This window comes from Ovis aries, chromosome 18, assembly GCF_016772045.2.
Source record: "Ovis aries strain OAR_USU_Benz2616 breed Rambouillet chromosome 18, ARS-UI_Ramb_v3.0, whole genome shotgun sequence".
Taxonomy (NCBI): domain Eukaryota; kingdom Metazoa; phylum Chordata; class Mammalia; order Artiodactyla; family Bovidae; genus Ovis; species Ovis aries.
Window position 1 is genome coordinate 64,564,333 of NC_056071.1, and position 14,442 is coordinate 64,578,774.

General features: G+C 49.6%; 1 protein-coding gene across 2 annotated transcripts; it reads right to left on the bottom strand.

Annotated features, from left to right (window-relative positions):
• Positions 1 to 7,206: 7,206 nt before the first annotated feature.
• Positions 7,207 to 12,473, bottom strand: HSP90AA1 (heat shock protein 90 alpha family class A member 1). Of its 2 annotated transcripts, XM_027957416.2 has the most exons (11): positions 12,414 to 12,473; positions 11,796 to 11,957; positions 11,339 to 11,705; positions 10,902 to 11,035; positions 10,290 to 10,610; positions 9,956 to 10,121; positions 9,591 to 9,781; positions 9,335 to 9,482; positions 8,905 to 9,173; positions 8,289 to 8,622; positions 7,207 to 8,006 (listed from the first exon to the last, which is right to left on the bottom strand). In XM_027957416.2, exons 2-11 carry the CDS (start codon positions 11,955 to 11,957, stop codon positions 7,897 to 7,899), a joined length of 2,202 nt encoding a protein of 733 aa, XP_027813217.1. In that variant the 5' UTR covers positions 12,414 to 12,473; the 3' UTR covers positions 7,207 to 7,896. The 2 variants fall into 2 exon arrangements, with proteins under 2 accessions (XP_027813217.1, XP_060257924.1); XM_060401941.1 differs by having other exon boundaries at positions 7,207 to 8,622.
• Between the last annotated feature and the right edge of the window lie 1,969 nt (positions 12,474 to 14,442).

Below are 14,442 nucleotides of genomic sequence, written 5' to 3' on the forward strand. Positions count from 1 at the left end.
AGTGTCACAGGATCTTTGTTCAGACTTTGATGGTGCTATTAATACACCATGACTCACAAAGAGCCCTGCTTCCTGGAATGTTCCTTCCTATAGAAGAGTAATCTGTTATCACACTTTCAAAGGTTCGAGAAGATCTTGAAGGCTTAGAAAAGGGACGAACATCTTCCCAGATTATACAATTGTTTTAACAATTTGCTCTCCCCACAGGAAGGGGGGAAGGATCAGTTGTGTGCACCAGTTCTTCATTCAGCCCACAAATAAATATCCGGTGCATTGGGCTGGCAGTGGACAAACCGGATACACGCTTAACCTTCACGGCCAACAGGCACTGGAGAGGCAGGAAGATGGACTGCAGACTTTTCATTGCAGGACAGTTGTAAGAAATGCGTCAAAGAAGGGGGAGGATGCAGGGCAAACTGAGGCCAGACGGGGAGAAGATCAGGCGCCATCACTCACACACTTTGAATGGGGTCATTGAATGGAAAGCTGGTGTGGGAAAAAAGTCAAGGGTCTGTGGACAACCCACTAAGGAGTGAGTAGTGGCAGACATGGTCCATTCATGGCACCCCCTCATACCCGGGACCACTCGGAGCTGCAGTGGTCTCATCTATCAAAGGGATGAATAATGATCCTTAGAAGATTCCAGGGCTTCCCTGGTGGTTCAGTGGTAAAGAATCCACCTGCCAGCACAGGAGGCCCGGGTCTGATCCCTGATCTGGGAGGGTCCCACATGCTGAGGAGCAACTAAACGCACGCACCACAACTACCGAACCCGCGTGCGCTGGAGCCGTGTTCTGAAACCAGAAGCCACTGCCACACAACTGAACAGTAGCCCCAGTTGCCACGACTAGAGAAAAGCCTAGTGAAGACCCAGAGCAGTCATAAATCAGTAAAATTATAGATAAACAAGAAGATCTCGAACTCAAGTGAGATCCATGACGGTAACTGTTGAAGCTGGTTGATGGGACTGTAGCGGCTCACAGTACAGTTCCCCCTGCTTTGTGTGTGCAAATAGACGTGACATGAAAGTTACTGTTTTAACCATTTTTAAATGGATGTGGGAGTTGGACCATAAAGAAGGTTGGGTGCTGAAGAATTGATGCTTTTGAACTGTGGTGTTGGAGAAGACTCTTGAGAGTCCCTTGGACTGCAAGGAGATCCAACCAGTCCATCCTAAGGGAGATCAGTCCTGAATATTCATTGGAAGGACTGATGCTAAAGCTGAAACTCCAATACTTTGGCCACTTGATTCCAAGAACTGACTCACTGGAGAAGACCCTGATGCTGGGAAAGATTGAAGGCGGGAGGAGAAGGGGACAACAGAGGATGAGATGGTTGGATGGTATCACCGACTCAATAGACATGAGTTTGAGCAAACCAAGAGATGGTGAAAGACAAAGAGGCCTGGTGTGCTACAGTCCATGCGGTCACAAAGAGTCGGACACAACTCAGCAACTGAACAACAACAACAATCATTTTTAAGTGTACAGGTCAGTGGAATCAAGTACAATTACATCATTGTGACCCAATCACTACCATCTATCGCCAGAACTGTTCATCATCCCCAGCTGAAACTGTCCACATTAAATACCAACTCCCCCTCCCCCAGCCCCTGGCAACCACCTCTGTACTGTGTGTCGATGAGTTTGACTCCTCTTGATACCTCATATCATGTGGAATCATACTTGGCGATTCCCTGCTAATCCAGTGATTACAACTCCGCTCTTTGGCTGTTGCGGCCTGGGGTTCAATTTGGTCAGGAAACTAATATCCTGGGAACTGTGCAACACAGGCAAAAAATTTTAAAAAATAAGTGGAATCATATAGTAATTTGTCCTTCTGTGTCTAGTTCATTTCACATAGCATACTGTCCTCAAGGTTCATGCATGACATAACATGTACTGGAATATCCTTCCTTTTAAGGCCAAATAATATTTCACTGTGTGTATATGCCACGCTGTGTTTATCCATTAGTTCACTGATGAGGGTTTGGGTTGTTTGTACCTTCTGGCCAATATGACAGTGCTGTGAACACTGATTTCTGAGTATATACCCAGAGGTGGAATTGCTGGGCCATATACTAATTGTTTAATTTTTTTTTTTAATTGTTTAATTTTTCGAGGGACCAAACTCCTTCTACATTTTTTTCAGTAACAGCTTGAGAGAGTCATATATATATATATACTATACAATTCATTCATTTAAAGGGTACAGTTTGGGGCTTCCCTGGTGGTCCAGGGGTTAAGAATCTGCCTTCCAATGCAGGGGGTGCAGGTGTGACCCCTGGTGGCGGAACTAAGATCCCATGAGCCAAGGAGCAGCTAAGCCTGCACACTAGCGAGGCCCCTGCACCGCAATGGAAAGCCCGCACAGCCAAAAATTCTCGAACGTGCACAGCTCACCGACTTTTACTACTTCCACAGTGCTGAAAAGCCGTCACAATCTACGTTCAACACTGTGCTGCTGCTGCTGCTACTAAGTCGCTTCAGTCATGCCCGACTCTGCGACCCCATAGATGGCAGCCCACGAGGCTCCCCCGTCCCTGGGATTCTCCAGGCACGAACACTGGAGTGGGGTGCCATTGCCTTCTCTGGTTCAACATTATAAACACCCCAAAAAGAAACTCTATAGACATTAAGTGGCGACTCTCCGTGTCTCTTCCCCAAGGTCCCTGTCCAGCCACGCAGCTATGTCCTGTCTCTATGGATTTGGCTACTCTGGACATTTCGTATGAGTGAGATCATGGGATAAAACTGTGGTCCTTTGTGCCTGATTTCTCTCACTTGGCATAGTTTTCAAGGAGTGCGAATCAGTATTCATCCCTTTCTATGGCAATAATATTCCACTGCCATGGAATATTTATTTTCCATTCATCAGTTGATGGACATTTGGTTTGTCTCCACCTTTTGGCTTTTATGAATAATTGTTCAGTCGCTAAGTTGTGTCCGACTCTTTGCGACTCCGTGGACTGCAGGCTCTCCTGACCTTCACCATCTCCTGCAGTTTGCTCAGATTCATGTCCATTGAGCCGGTGATGCTGTCTAACCATCTCATCCTCTGCCGCCCCCTTCTCCTTTTGCCTGCAGTCTTCCCTAGCATCAAGGTCTTTTCCCATGAGTCCACTCTTTGCATCAAGTGGCCAAAGTACTGGAGCTTCAGCTTCAGCAGCAGTCCTTCCAATGAATATTCATGGTTGATTTCCTTTAGGATCAATAATGCTGCTATGAAAACGTGTGCACACATATCCTGAGGACACAGAGGGCTGACTTCACCCTTCTTTTCACATAAGAGACTTGGGCATCCTCAGATTTTGGTGTCCTTGGAGGTCCTGGAACAAAGCCCCTGAGGAATAGACACCCTGGGAGGACTGTATGTATTTTTGTGGACGTATGTTTTCATTTCTCCTGGGTACATACCCAGGAGTGGAATTGCTGGATCACATGGTAATTCTATGTTTAACTTTTCCAGGAACTGCCAGGTTGTTTTCCAAAATGGCACGACTTTACATCCCCATCATCGGTGTGTGAGGGCTCCGGTTACTGTGTGTCCTTGTCAACACTTACTCGTCTCTCTCCACTTCTGCGTGCACTTTAGAAGTCTACAAAAGAAAAGTTAACAAAGAAACTAGAAACTGTAAGTGAAAGTGTTTGTAAACTGTGAAGGTCTGAGACGAATTTGTACAGAGATATGAGTACCATGTGCCAAACACTGAAGTACTTTGGATACAGATACTTACCAAACACATCTCTGTTGGAGTCAGGACTGGTCCTAGTGGCTCTTCCTCAGCCCCATCACAGAGGGTAGGATCGTCAGACCGAAGTGTGGGATTGCCACTGGGGCAGTGCCCTGGATTTCTCAGTGCTGTTTTTCCCATGTGTAGGGTATGAAGATGAGGCAACTTCACGGAGATGGCGCAGCTGACTTGTCACACCAAATCCACTCAAGTATTCCTGGTATTGAGGACGTTTCCCAAGGGGTGGGCCGCCCTATTCTGAAAACGCAGCCCCAGGGCAGACCACGGTGACCCTCTTTCCATCATCTAAGTGGCTGGACAGTCTCCAATCCATGCCCAAGGCTGATTGTTCAAGGCACACTGAGCAGGTTTCACCTTCTAGCTTTCTCTCATCACTCAGACGCTCAGGGGTCCCTTCTCAAGACCTAACACGTCCAGGCTCTCAAGTCTTGGTTACACTGGGAAGCCCCCCACCTCTACCAGCAGTCACCCTCTTCCTGGAGCACACCCCACCACCACCCCCTTGGAGCCTCCCCACACCCCTGCCCCCCTACCCCCCCAGCTGAGCCCCTGTACTTCCAACCACAACGGGGGCTCCGTGACCTCTGCCATGGCTGCCTTCCCCAGTGATGCGTGTTTCTCTGTAGTTTTTTATTCTCTAAAATTACTTACTTGGGGCCGTGCTGGGTCTCCACTGCTGTGCAGGTCTGTCTCTAGTTGCGGTGAGCTGGGGCTGCTCTTCATTGCAGTGCGTGCGCTTTCTCATTGCGGGCCGCCTTTTGTTGCAGAGCAGGGCCTCTAGGGCGCAGGCTCTTCAATAGTTCTGGCACACGGGCTTAGCTGCTCCGCGGCATCTTCCCAGATCAGGATTTGAATCTGCGTCCCCTGCACTGGCAGGGGGATTTTTTTACCGCTGGACCACCAGGGAAACCCCTTGGTGATGCATCTTTCGTGTGTTGGGCTGGTCCTTCGCTGGTGTTCAATGAAAGCATGAGGAATCTGTGCTTGATAGCAACTAGTGAGTTCAGAGGACCGGGAGACAGCAAGGCCACGGCAGTCCAGGGAAAATTCTAGAAGGGTGAGACCTGGGTTGGGGCTTGCAGGAGGTTACACTGCAGAAAGTATGGGGGGACCTGAGCCCAAGCACGGTGACTGGCTGAGTAGTGAGCCCCAGTTAAACACCAGGCACCTGCTAAGCACACTACCTAGAAAACGCCAGAACAGGCTCCTGAGTATTTCTATTAGCTGATTTACAAGTGAAGTAATGAGGCGCAGGACTTGCTCAGACCCGCTTCTGAATCCCTATATTCTGCTTTCTATAGCTCTGCTTTGTTTTCATTTGCTGTTTATGTACAAAACATGGTTCAAATTCACCCATTTTGTGTATTTTAAGCTGGAATTTTAATAAACACACACAGCTGTGCAGCTGTGATGTTTCAGGGCCCAAGTTCCCTCCTGGACCCCCTGCAGTCCAGTCCCCACTAGGGTCCCTGCTTTCCATAGCTGTGAAGTCGCTCAGTCGTGTCCGACTCTTTGCGACCCCATGGACTGTAGCCTACCAGGCTTCTCCGTCCATGGGATTTTCCAGGCAAGAACACTGGAGTGGGTTACCATTTCCTTCTCCAGGAGATCTTCCCGACCCAGGGATCGAACTCAGGTCTCCCGCATTGGAGGCAGGCACTTTAACCTCTGAGACTCCATAGCTGTGCCTTACCTAAAATTCTATGAAATCTTACAGGAGGTAGTGGTTTTTTTTGTCTGGCTTCTCTCACTTTTCTCCATTTACCTTGGTCTTTAATTTCTGTTTTCCAGCTCTCAGATGCAGGGTCTTGCATAACTTCTTTTAAAATGTATTCCTGTTTAGTATGCCATTACAATTTGTTTTTGTTTTCCAGGCATTTTAAAATACTGATGACTTTTTTTCCTGCTAACAAAATTTGTTTCATATATTGATCTCCTGTCTTAGGACTTTGCTCTGCTGATGAATCCTTGTGCCGGTTTTGTAGATTTCTCACAACCACATAATCCCTGAGTGAGTCTTTTTCCACTCTGGTGGTCAGTGGTAAACTATCTGCCTGTCAGTGCAGGAGCAGCAGGTTCAATGCCTGGTTAGGAAAGATCCCCCGGAGAAGGAAATGGCACCCCACTCCAGTCCTCTTGCCCATGGACAGAGGAACCCAGCAGGCTAGAGTCCATGGAGGTCACCGTCAGTCACAAGTTAGCAACTGAGCACATTCCCATCTTGCACCATACCCACCTCTGCTTCCCAGCGCTCTGTACACTCATCAGCGTGGGACTAGTTACATTAGCGTGAAGACTGGACTTGGCAGCAGTAGGTTGGGGACCCCTTGACAATTGAAGGTCAGCACCAGCCTGGTGTTTGTGTCCTTTACCTCATCTTCTCACCCCCAGGGGTGGGCACCTGTGGTCTCCGTGGTCCATCTCCAGCACAGGGCTTGCTGGGGGGCAGTTCCAATTACACGCCTGCCATTAACACGCCTTTCCATAATTCAGGGGGGAAATGCTCTGTGGGCATTTTTTTTCCACTGGAGACACTTTATAGAGGACTAATACTTTTAATTTGAATGGAATTCTTAGTCTCCTTACTAGAGGTGGGAAATAAGAGAACTTGTTTTTTGTCCTTCAATTATTAATTCCTGAACAGCAGGACCACTGGCACCAGACTAGCTGAGCCACAAGGGAAGCCCAAGAATACTGGAGTGGGTAGCCTGTCCCTTCTCCAGCAGATCTTCCTGACCCAGGAATTGAATCAGGATCTCCCATGTTGCAGATTCTTTACTATCAGGGAAGCCCTCCGGGGAGTTAAAAACTGCTGCTGCATTAGATTGGTAAGGATCAAAGAAGGTTATTGCTTACCCACCCAGGCACTTACTACCCACCAGCACTTACTATCCATGACAGACCTTCCAGTCTGTGGACTCTCCAGGCCTCTCTGACTCTAGGTCCAAATCCTGGGTAGACCTCCCACCAAGTACTCTAATGCTCACCCCTGCCCTCTCCAACTGCTGTGTGCTTATGTCTGTCAGCAGCCTCCTGGACACACCTTTCCTGAGGCTCAATAAAGAACCAGAGAACAAGCAGCAGAGACGGTTTCAGGTGGGAAGGTGTTCAGCAGCTGTGGTTCATAAGGGCAAGGCAGTAAAAGGGCGGTTATTACACATCCCGTTTCACCAATACCATCAGAGTGCAGCTCAGACATTGAAATTCTAAAGCACAATGATGTTATTATAAAGTCTAACACATGGACACAAAAGCAGCAAGTTCCATTCTCCTGTCTTTTAAGTATAGAGGCTCACCCCCAAACATGTGGCCTGAGCACCCTAAGGTCACAGCAGTAGGCTCTAGGGAGGCCACACCAACCACCTGCTCCCTTGACTCTCCTCTAGGGAAGAGGCGCACCCCTCATGTTTTACATTCTGGGACCACCCCCACAAGTAAGACATCACACATCATTTCTTTTAATTCATCTGTATTTGTTACAACTTTTTGAAGCAGAATGTGACTTGAGCACTACATTTCCATTCACAAAACTGGCTCCAAGTTACCTTTCCAGAGGCTTTACAACATGCCTGGGCAGGCTTATAATTTTGCTACTCTAAACAATATTTTTCTTTGGAAAACAAGCCCTATGTATGGACAGTGACTCCAATCAAGTTGGTTCAGCTTAACATACTAACTTCTAGAGGCCTGGCACATGCAGTCATAACTACAGGGGATGGAAGTTTTAAAAAGTATATCCCAGAAGATGAAAACTTGCTGTAATAAGTGTTTCTTTTAAACACCAAGGTATATACTTCAGAACACTTCAGTGACAGAAAATTTTGGTCTACTAAAGAATCCGCTTGATAGCTAAACACTTCAGACCACAAAGTTAACAGAGGTTACACACACCTTACAACAAAGGTTAACTACTTCCATCTGTTAAAATAAGCCAACATGAAACTAGGAAAAAACGAGCTCTGCTTTAGTGCTAAAAGTATCACAGTATCACACTTAGTATAAAGAAATCTTATCCTCCCCTTATGCAGTTGTCATGCCATACAGATTTTAAATGTTAACAAAAATAAAGAAATACTCGAGAACATATTGGAGGGAACGGAGACAGCGCGTTGAACACACCGCCAGGCGAGCCTCGGCAGCGCTCAGTCTACTTCCTCCATGCGGGACGTGTCGTCGTCTCCTTCCAGGGGCGGCATTTCCTCAGTGACTGCAGCGCTGCTGTCGTCAGCAGTGGGGTCATCCTCGTCAATACCTTGAAGGAAATAAAAAACACGGATTAAGTTTCTTCAAGCCGCATAATTAGTCCAACACTACAGGTTCCTCATACCCGCTTCTCAAGGCTGAGCGAATTAGAAGCGACATGACGAAAGGGGCTTATTTACCCCCTTTTAACTCATGTGACTTCAGTGTTTTGCAAATGGAAAAACAAGAGTGCCCAACTTTGTTGAAATTGCTGAAAGTTCACCCTTTTCAACAGTCATCTGTTTAGGTTTTCCCCCAATGGTATTACACATGGTACTTGCACAAGGCTTACCAAGACCAAGTTTGATCATCCTGTAGATCCTGTTGGCGTGTGTCTGGGGATCCTCCAGACTGAAGCCAGAAGACAGGAGCGCTGTTTCGTACAGCAGGATGACCAGATCCTTCACAGACTTGTCATTCTTGTCAGCCTCTGCCTTTTGCCTCAAGGTCTCGATGATGGAATGGTCAGGGTTGATCTCCAGGTGCTTCTTGGCTGCCATGTAACCCATCGTCGAGTTGTCTCTCAGGGCTTGCGCCTTCATGATCCGCTCCATGTTTGCTGTCCAGCCGTATGTGCTTGTGACAATGCAGCACGGGGAGGTCACCAGCCGGTTGGACACGACCACCTTTCATAAAAAAAAGGTATACAGCGATAACTGGGCACAGAGGTGTTCCATTCTCAGTGCTTGTCACCAGGTTTATTTGAATATTTAAGGAACTTGAGTATTAATGAATCAAATACTATTTGCAAATACTATTGCAAATCCGAAGCTTTAAGTTCCTTTTAAGTTCTAATGTCTTTAAAGATGTTAAGGACTATGTATATGTGACTTGTTCAAAAGACACCTAACACCCCTAAGAAGGGTTAGTAACCAGAAAATATAAGAAAAAAGATGGTATTCACACACCTTTTCAACTTTCTTCTCCAAAATGTCCTTCATGATTTTGCAGAGGTTTTCAAACTTTGTCTTTTTCTCTTCTTGTTTCTTTTTCTCTTCCTCATCTTCTGGAAGTTCCAGGCCCTCTTTGGTGACTGACACTAAGGTCTTCCCCTCAAACTCCTTCAGCTGTTGCACACAGTACTCATCAATAGGCTCAATCATGTAGATCACTTCCAAACCATGCTTCCGGAGACGCTCCACAAAGGCCGAGTTGGCTACCTGGTCCTTTGTCTCACCTAAGAAACAGAAGTTTTATATCTTTTAACAGCAGTCTCATTTATTTCGGTTAGATTAACTCCTACTAAATTATGTGTACCACCACACGGGTAGAAAACGTGCAACTGTTCCTATGGGATCACAAAAAGATCGACTGTCACAGTTATTGCCTGTAAGGTACCTGTGATGTAATAGATGTGTTTCTGGTTTTCCTTCATTCTTGTGCAATAGTCCTTGAGAGAAACCATCTCATCACCAGAAGCAGACGTATAGTACCTCAACAGCTCTGAAAGCTTCTTCCGATTTTGGGAATCTTCATGTATTCCAAGCTGAAAAGACAATGTTAGCTTTAGAAAGACTTTCTCTGTGTTCAATTATTTCAAAAGGAAAATCAGTTTGATTACTACTCTTAATAGTCAAATGTGTTTCTAACCAACCTTAATATTTTTAGAGAACTGCTCATAAAACTTCTTGTAGTTCTCCTTATCTTCTGCCAGTTCAGTGAAGAGTTCCAAGCACTTTTTGACCAAATTCTTCCTGATAACTTTCAAAATTTTGCTCTGTTGCAACATCTCACGGGAAATGTTCAGAGGAAGATCCTCAGAATCCACCACACCTCTAATGAAATCTGAAACAGACCAAATGCAGCCAGTCACTCCAAAGACAAAAACTGACAAATCCGTAAACCCAAAAAACCAAAGATGAATGATTTTCCCCATGTTTAGTTTAAAAACCAGGAGCTGACAGGATTAATCTCTTAGACTAGTAACAGTGACAGTTTCTTCTATCAGACTATACTTACTCAGGTATTCAGGGATTAGCTCCTCACAGTTATCCATGATGAAAACTCTGCGAACATACAGCTTAATGTTGTTCTTCTTCTTTCTGTTTTCAAACAGGTCAAAAGGAGCTCGTCTTGGGACAAAAAGAAGGGCTCTGAATTCCAACTGTCCTTCAACTGAAAAATGCTATAACAAAACAATCAAGATTAACACAGGGCAAATAACTTGAAGCAATAAAAAATGTCACGTATACCAGAGTTACCTAACAATGACTCTGGGCAAAGCATGGGGCATCGAGGAACAGAATGCAGCCTCCAACATCTGCAGAGAAGGAAGCACTTGGCAGTCACTCACCTTGACCGCCAAGTGGTCCTCCCAGTCGTTGGTCAGGCTCTTGTAGAACTCTCCATACTCCTCGTTAGTGATGTCATCAGGGTTTCTGGTCCAGATAGGCTTTGTCTTGTTCAGCTCTTCTTGATCGATGTACTTCTCCTTGATCTTCTTCTTCTTCTTCTTGTCCCCATCCTTCTTCTCTTCCTCCTCTTCATCTGAGCCAACGTCTTCTATCTCGGGCTTGTCATCAGACTCCTTTTCTTCTTTCTCCTTCTCTTCCTCTTTGTCTTCCTTCTCTTCTGCTTCATCATCGCTAACTTCTTTATCACGTTCCTTTTCCACCTTCAAAGGAGGACAAATCACGTCACCTCTCCACAAAACTGGGGGAAAAAGGCTAAAGGAGACTGCAGCACTTACACCAATACCACCTGAGAAACACTAGTAGCCAGAAAGCTACTCACCCATTTCTGAAGGATCTATTAACAGCCCTGGGAACCTTGACAGGAGTCGACCCACCAGCCCAGGAAATTAGTGCAAGTTTGGATCTCTTATAAAAAGCACGAAGGACTGACTAACAGGATTTCAGTTCAATCACTTTAGTAACCTACATATACAGGATACATGGAAACTCACAAAAAGAGTGATGGGATAGCCAATGAACTGAGAATGCTTCTTCACAATCTCCTTTATTCTCCGCTCCTCCAGGTACTCAGTCTGGTCTTCTTTCAGATGCAGAATAACCTTTGTTCCACGCCCCATCGGTTCTCCTGAAAAGGAAGTCCAGAGATTGAGGCCAATTTCAATCACAATGGCCTGATCAAGGCAAAAAAAAATACTATTTCGCTCTCTAGGACAGTTATCCGAAAAGTCTATGAAGCAGAAGCTTGTGGTTACTACAACTGGGCAGAGTCTCAGGGCAGTTAAGGGCCTTGCCCAAGATAACCAACCACAAGTGCATGTGCATGCTATCACCCTCCAGGCAAACAGGTTTTTAAACGCTACACACAAACTTCACCCCTTCTTTGGGGCTCCAGTGCCTAAAGCACCCCACCCTGTTCTCGGGTGCCTACCTGTGTCAGTCCTCACTGTGAAGGACCCTCCTGCAGAAGACTCCCAGGCATACTGCTCATCATCGTTATGTTTGGTGATGACGGTCACTTTCTCAGCCACCAAATAGGCTGAATAAAACCCGACACCAAACTGGCCAATCATGGAGATATCAGCGCCAGCCTGCAAAGCCTCCATGAACGCTTTGGTCCCAGACTTGGCGATGGTGCCCAGATTATTAATCAAATCGGCCTTGGTCATCCCAATGCCGGTGTCCACGATGGTGAGGGTTCGATCTTGCTTGTTCGGTATGAGATTAATGTGCAGCTCTTTCCCCGAGTCTAATTTACTGGGATCGGTCAAGCTCTCATACCTGATCTTGTCCAGGGCCTATTTAAAAAAAGACACGTGATGACACGCAACTTCCCCCCTAAAACAGTGCCCTTTCACACAAACACCCCACTCCGCAATGAGACTTACGTCTGACGAGTTTGAAATCAGCTCCCTCAGGAAAATCTCTTTATTCGAGTAGAAAGTGTTGATGATCAATGACATCAACTGGGCAATTTCCGCCTGGAAGGCGAACGTCTCCACCTCCTCCTCCTCCATCGGCTGGTCCTGGGCCTGGGTCTCCTCGGGCATCTGCCGGGGAACGCGGAGCCCGTGAGGCCACCGGCCGGACCCCTCCCCGCCGCGTCTCGCTCCCGCTCCCGAGACCGGGGCGCGCGGGAGGCGCCGGCTGACAAAGGATGACCTCATTCCGGGGGCCGGGCGCCGCCGCTGCCGCCGCCGCCCACGCCGGCCGCACGGCCGCCGCTCGGCCCGGGCGCCCCCACCCGCGGCCCGGGGACCCCCCTCCGGGGCCGCAGACCCCGGCCCTCACCATCCCGCACGACCCCGGAGCCCCGGGGCCCACTCGCTCCCGACGGCGGGGGGAGGGCGGGGGGGAGGGGACGGGAGACCGCCGCAGGCCCGAGGCCTACCGGGTTAATCACGGCCGCCCCGGGCCCGCCGGCCTCAGGGGGCTCCGGGGGCTGCCCTCGCCGCCGCCCACCCGCCCGTGGATCCCCGCGTCCCCCTACAACCGCCTCCCCTCACCTTGGCTGAAGGACTAGCACGGGCTCCGCAGCGACGCAGCACCGGGACGCAGAGGCAACTGGCGCGCCGCCCCCGCGCCGCCCTTATATAGAGGCGGGCCCGCCCAGCGCGCGGCGCCTTTTCCAGAAGCCTCCCGAACCTTCCGGAAGAACCCTCCCCAACCGCCGGAGCGGCCGCGCGCCTGCGCCTGCGCACTGGAGGCCGCCCGCCCCCTCCTCGGGGCCGCGCCGCGCGCTCCCACGCCTCAGGGCGCCTGCGTGCCAAGCGTGCCCGCGCCCGCCGCAGTGCGCCTGCGCTATCCGGAGCGTTCCGGCGGGTCTCGCGCCTTCCGGTGCCGCCGTTCCCAGCCCTACCTGCCCCGGCGCGCGGCGTTCTGCGCCCCGCCGGCCTCACACCGCTGGCCCGCCAACCCCGCTTGGCGCGCGTCGGCCTAACGCTCCCCCGACCCAAACCTCTGTCCAGGCCCCGGGGGCTGATCGCCCGTGCCAGCAGCTCTGGGAAGTCCAGAAAAGTAAACTCTCGGTGGTTAAAGCGTGTCCCCAGATAGTGTGCGCTCCGGATCCCCCCAGCATCGGGACCCCCCGACTATGGGCCTGGGGCTAGGTTTCGAGCCTTGAGGCCGCGCTTAGGGGATCAAAGCCGGGGTGAGGGGTCCAGTCCCGTGTCACAGGTATATGCTTGGGGCATTGATCGCAGGCTCAGGTCCATGGTTAGGGGTTTGGGGGGGTCCGGGCAGCGATTAGAGGGTCTAGGGCGCATCTCTGCCAGGGGCAGCGGTTATAGGTTCAGGGCCCTAGGAATTCGGGCAACAAGTGCCTGCCAGAGCCTCGTTAACGCGGAGGCTCAGAGCCCCAGCCTGGTTGTGGGGCGCAGAGGTCTGTGAGCGAGGGGTGACCAGCGTGTGTGCAGGGGGAGCAGAGGGGAACTCCAGAGCCTCGTGGGTCTGTTCGGCTGGTTCTGAACCAGAGGTGGGCCCTGGAACAAACCACCATTCCCCCGCCACTCCAGTATGGGGACTCGTCCTGTCCTTAGGCCCGATTGCGCCCAAGGCAGGGGGAGCGGTGGCGCGGGGAATGTTAAAAGGGGACACAGTCCCGAATTCTCCCGGCCTTTGCTTAGTTCTTTGAGCCTTTGTACCTACTTTGTGCTGTGCTTAGTCGCTCAGTCGTGTCCAACTCTGCGACGGTAGCCCGCCAGGCTCCTCTGTCCAGGGGGATTCTCCAGGGACGAATACTGGAGTAGGTTGCCATGCCCTCCTCCAGGGGATCTTCTCGAACCCAGGCCTCCTGCATTGCAAGAGGATTCTTTACCGTCTGCGCCGGTGGCTTCCCTGTTACCTACTTTGGGTTTGTTTTAAAACTGCATCTTTCAAGGCACTGCAGGCCCTAGTCTGGAATTCTGGGACTTGGTGATCATACATGCTGACCCAGCCCACGCACGCATCATGATTTTGTTAAAAGGCCCATCTCTTTTTACTTATTTTTCTGTGTAATTTGAGATATCGTATGATGGAGGCTCTGCGGCAGAGAATCTGCCTGCAATGCAGGAGATCTGGGTTCCATCCCTGGGTTGGGAAGATCCCCTGGAGGAGGGCATGGCAACCCACTCCAGGGTTCTTTAGAGAATCCCGTGGACAGAGGAGCCTGGCGGGCTACATAGCCCAAGGGGTTGCAGAGTCGAACACGACTGAGCGACTGAGTACATATCTTGCACACGTGAAGTATATAATTCACGGTATGGGTAATTAACTTGCTTTAAAAGATAATTTCTAAGTGGGAATCCTAAAAGTGTTTAGAACAGTGTCAGATGGTTGCGGGGGGATTGGGGGAGGATCTTGGGTCTTCAACCCGGTCAATAGCGGGCGGGGGATGGGGGCGTCGGCGATCCAGGAAGCCGAGGCTTCCCGAGCAGGCAGCCCTGCCCTGCCCAGGCCTCTCCCGGTTAGCCATCCCCTTCTTCTGGGCTCCTTTGTCTCCAGTGCCTTCTACCACTGCCCCCCCCCCCCCTTCTTGGGAACAATCTGGAAGCT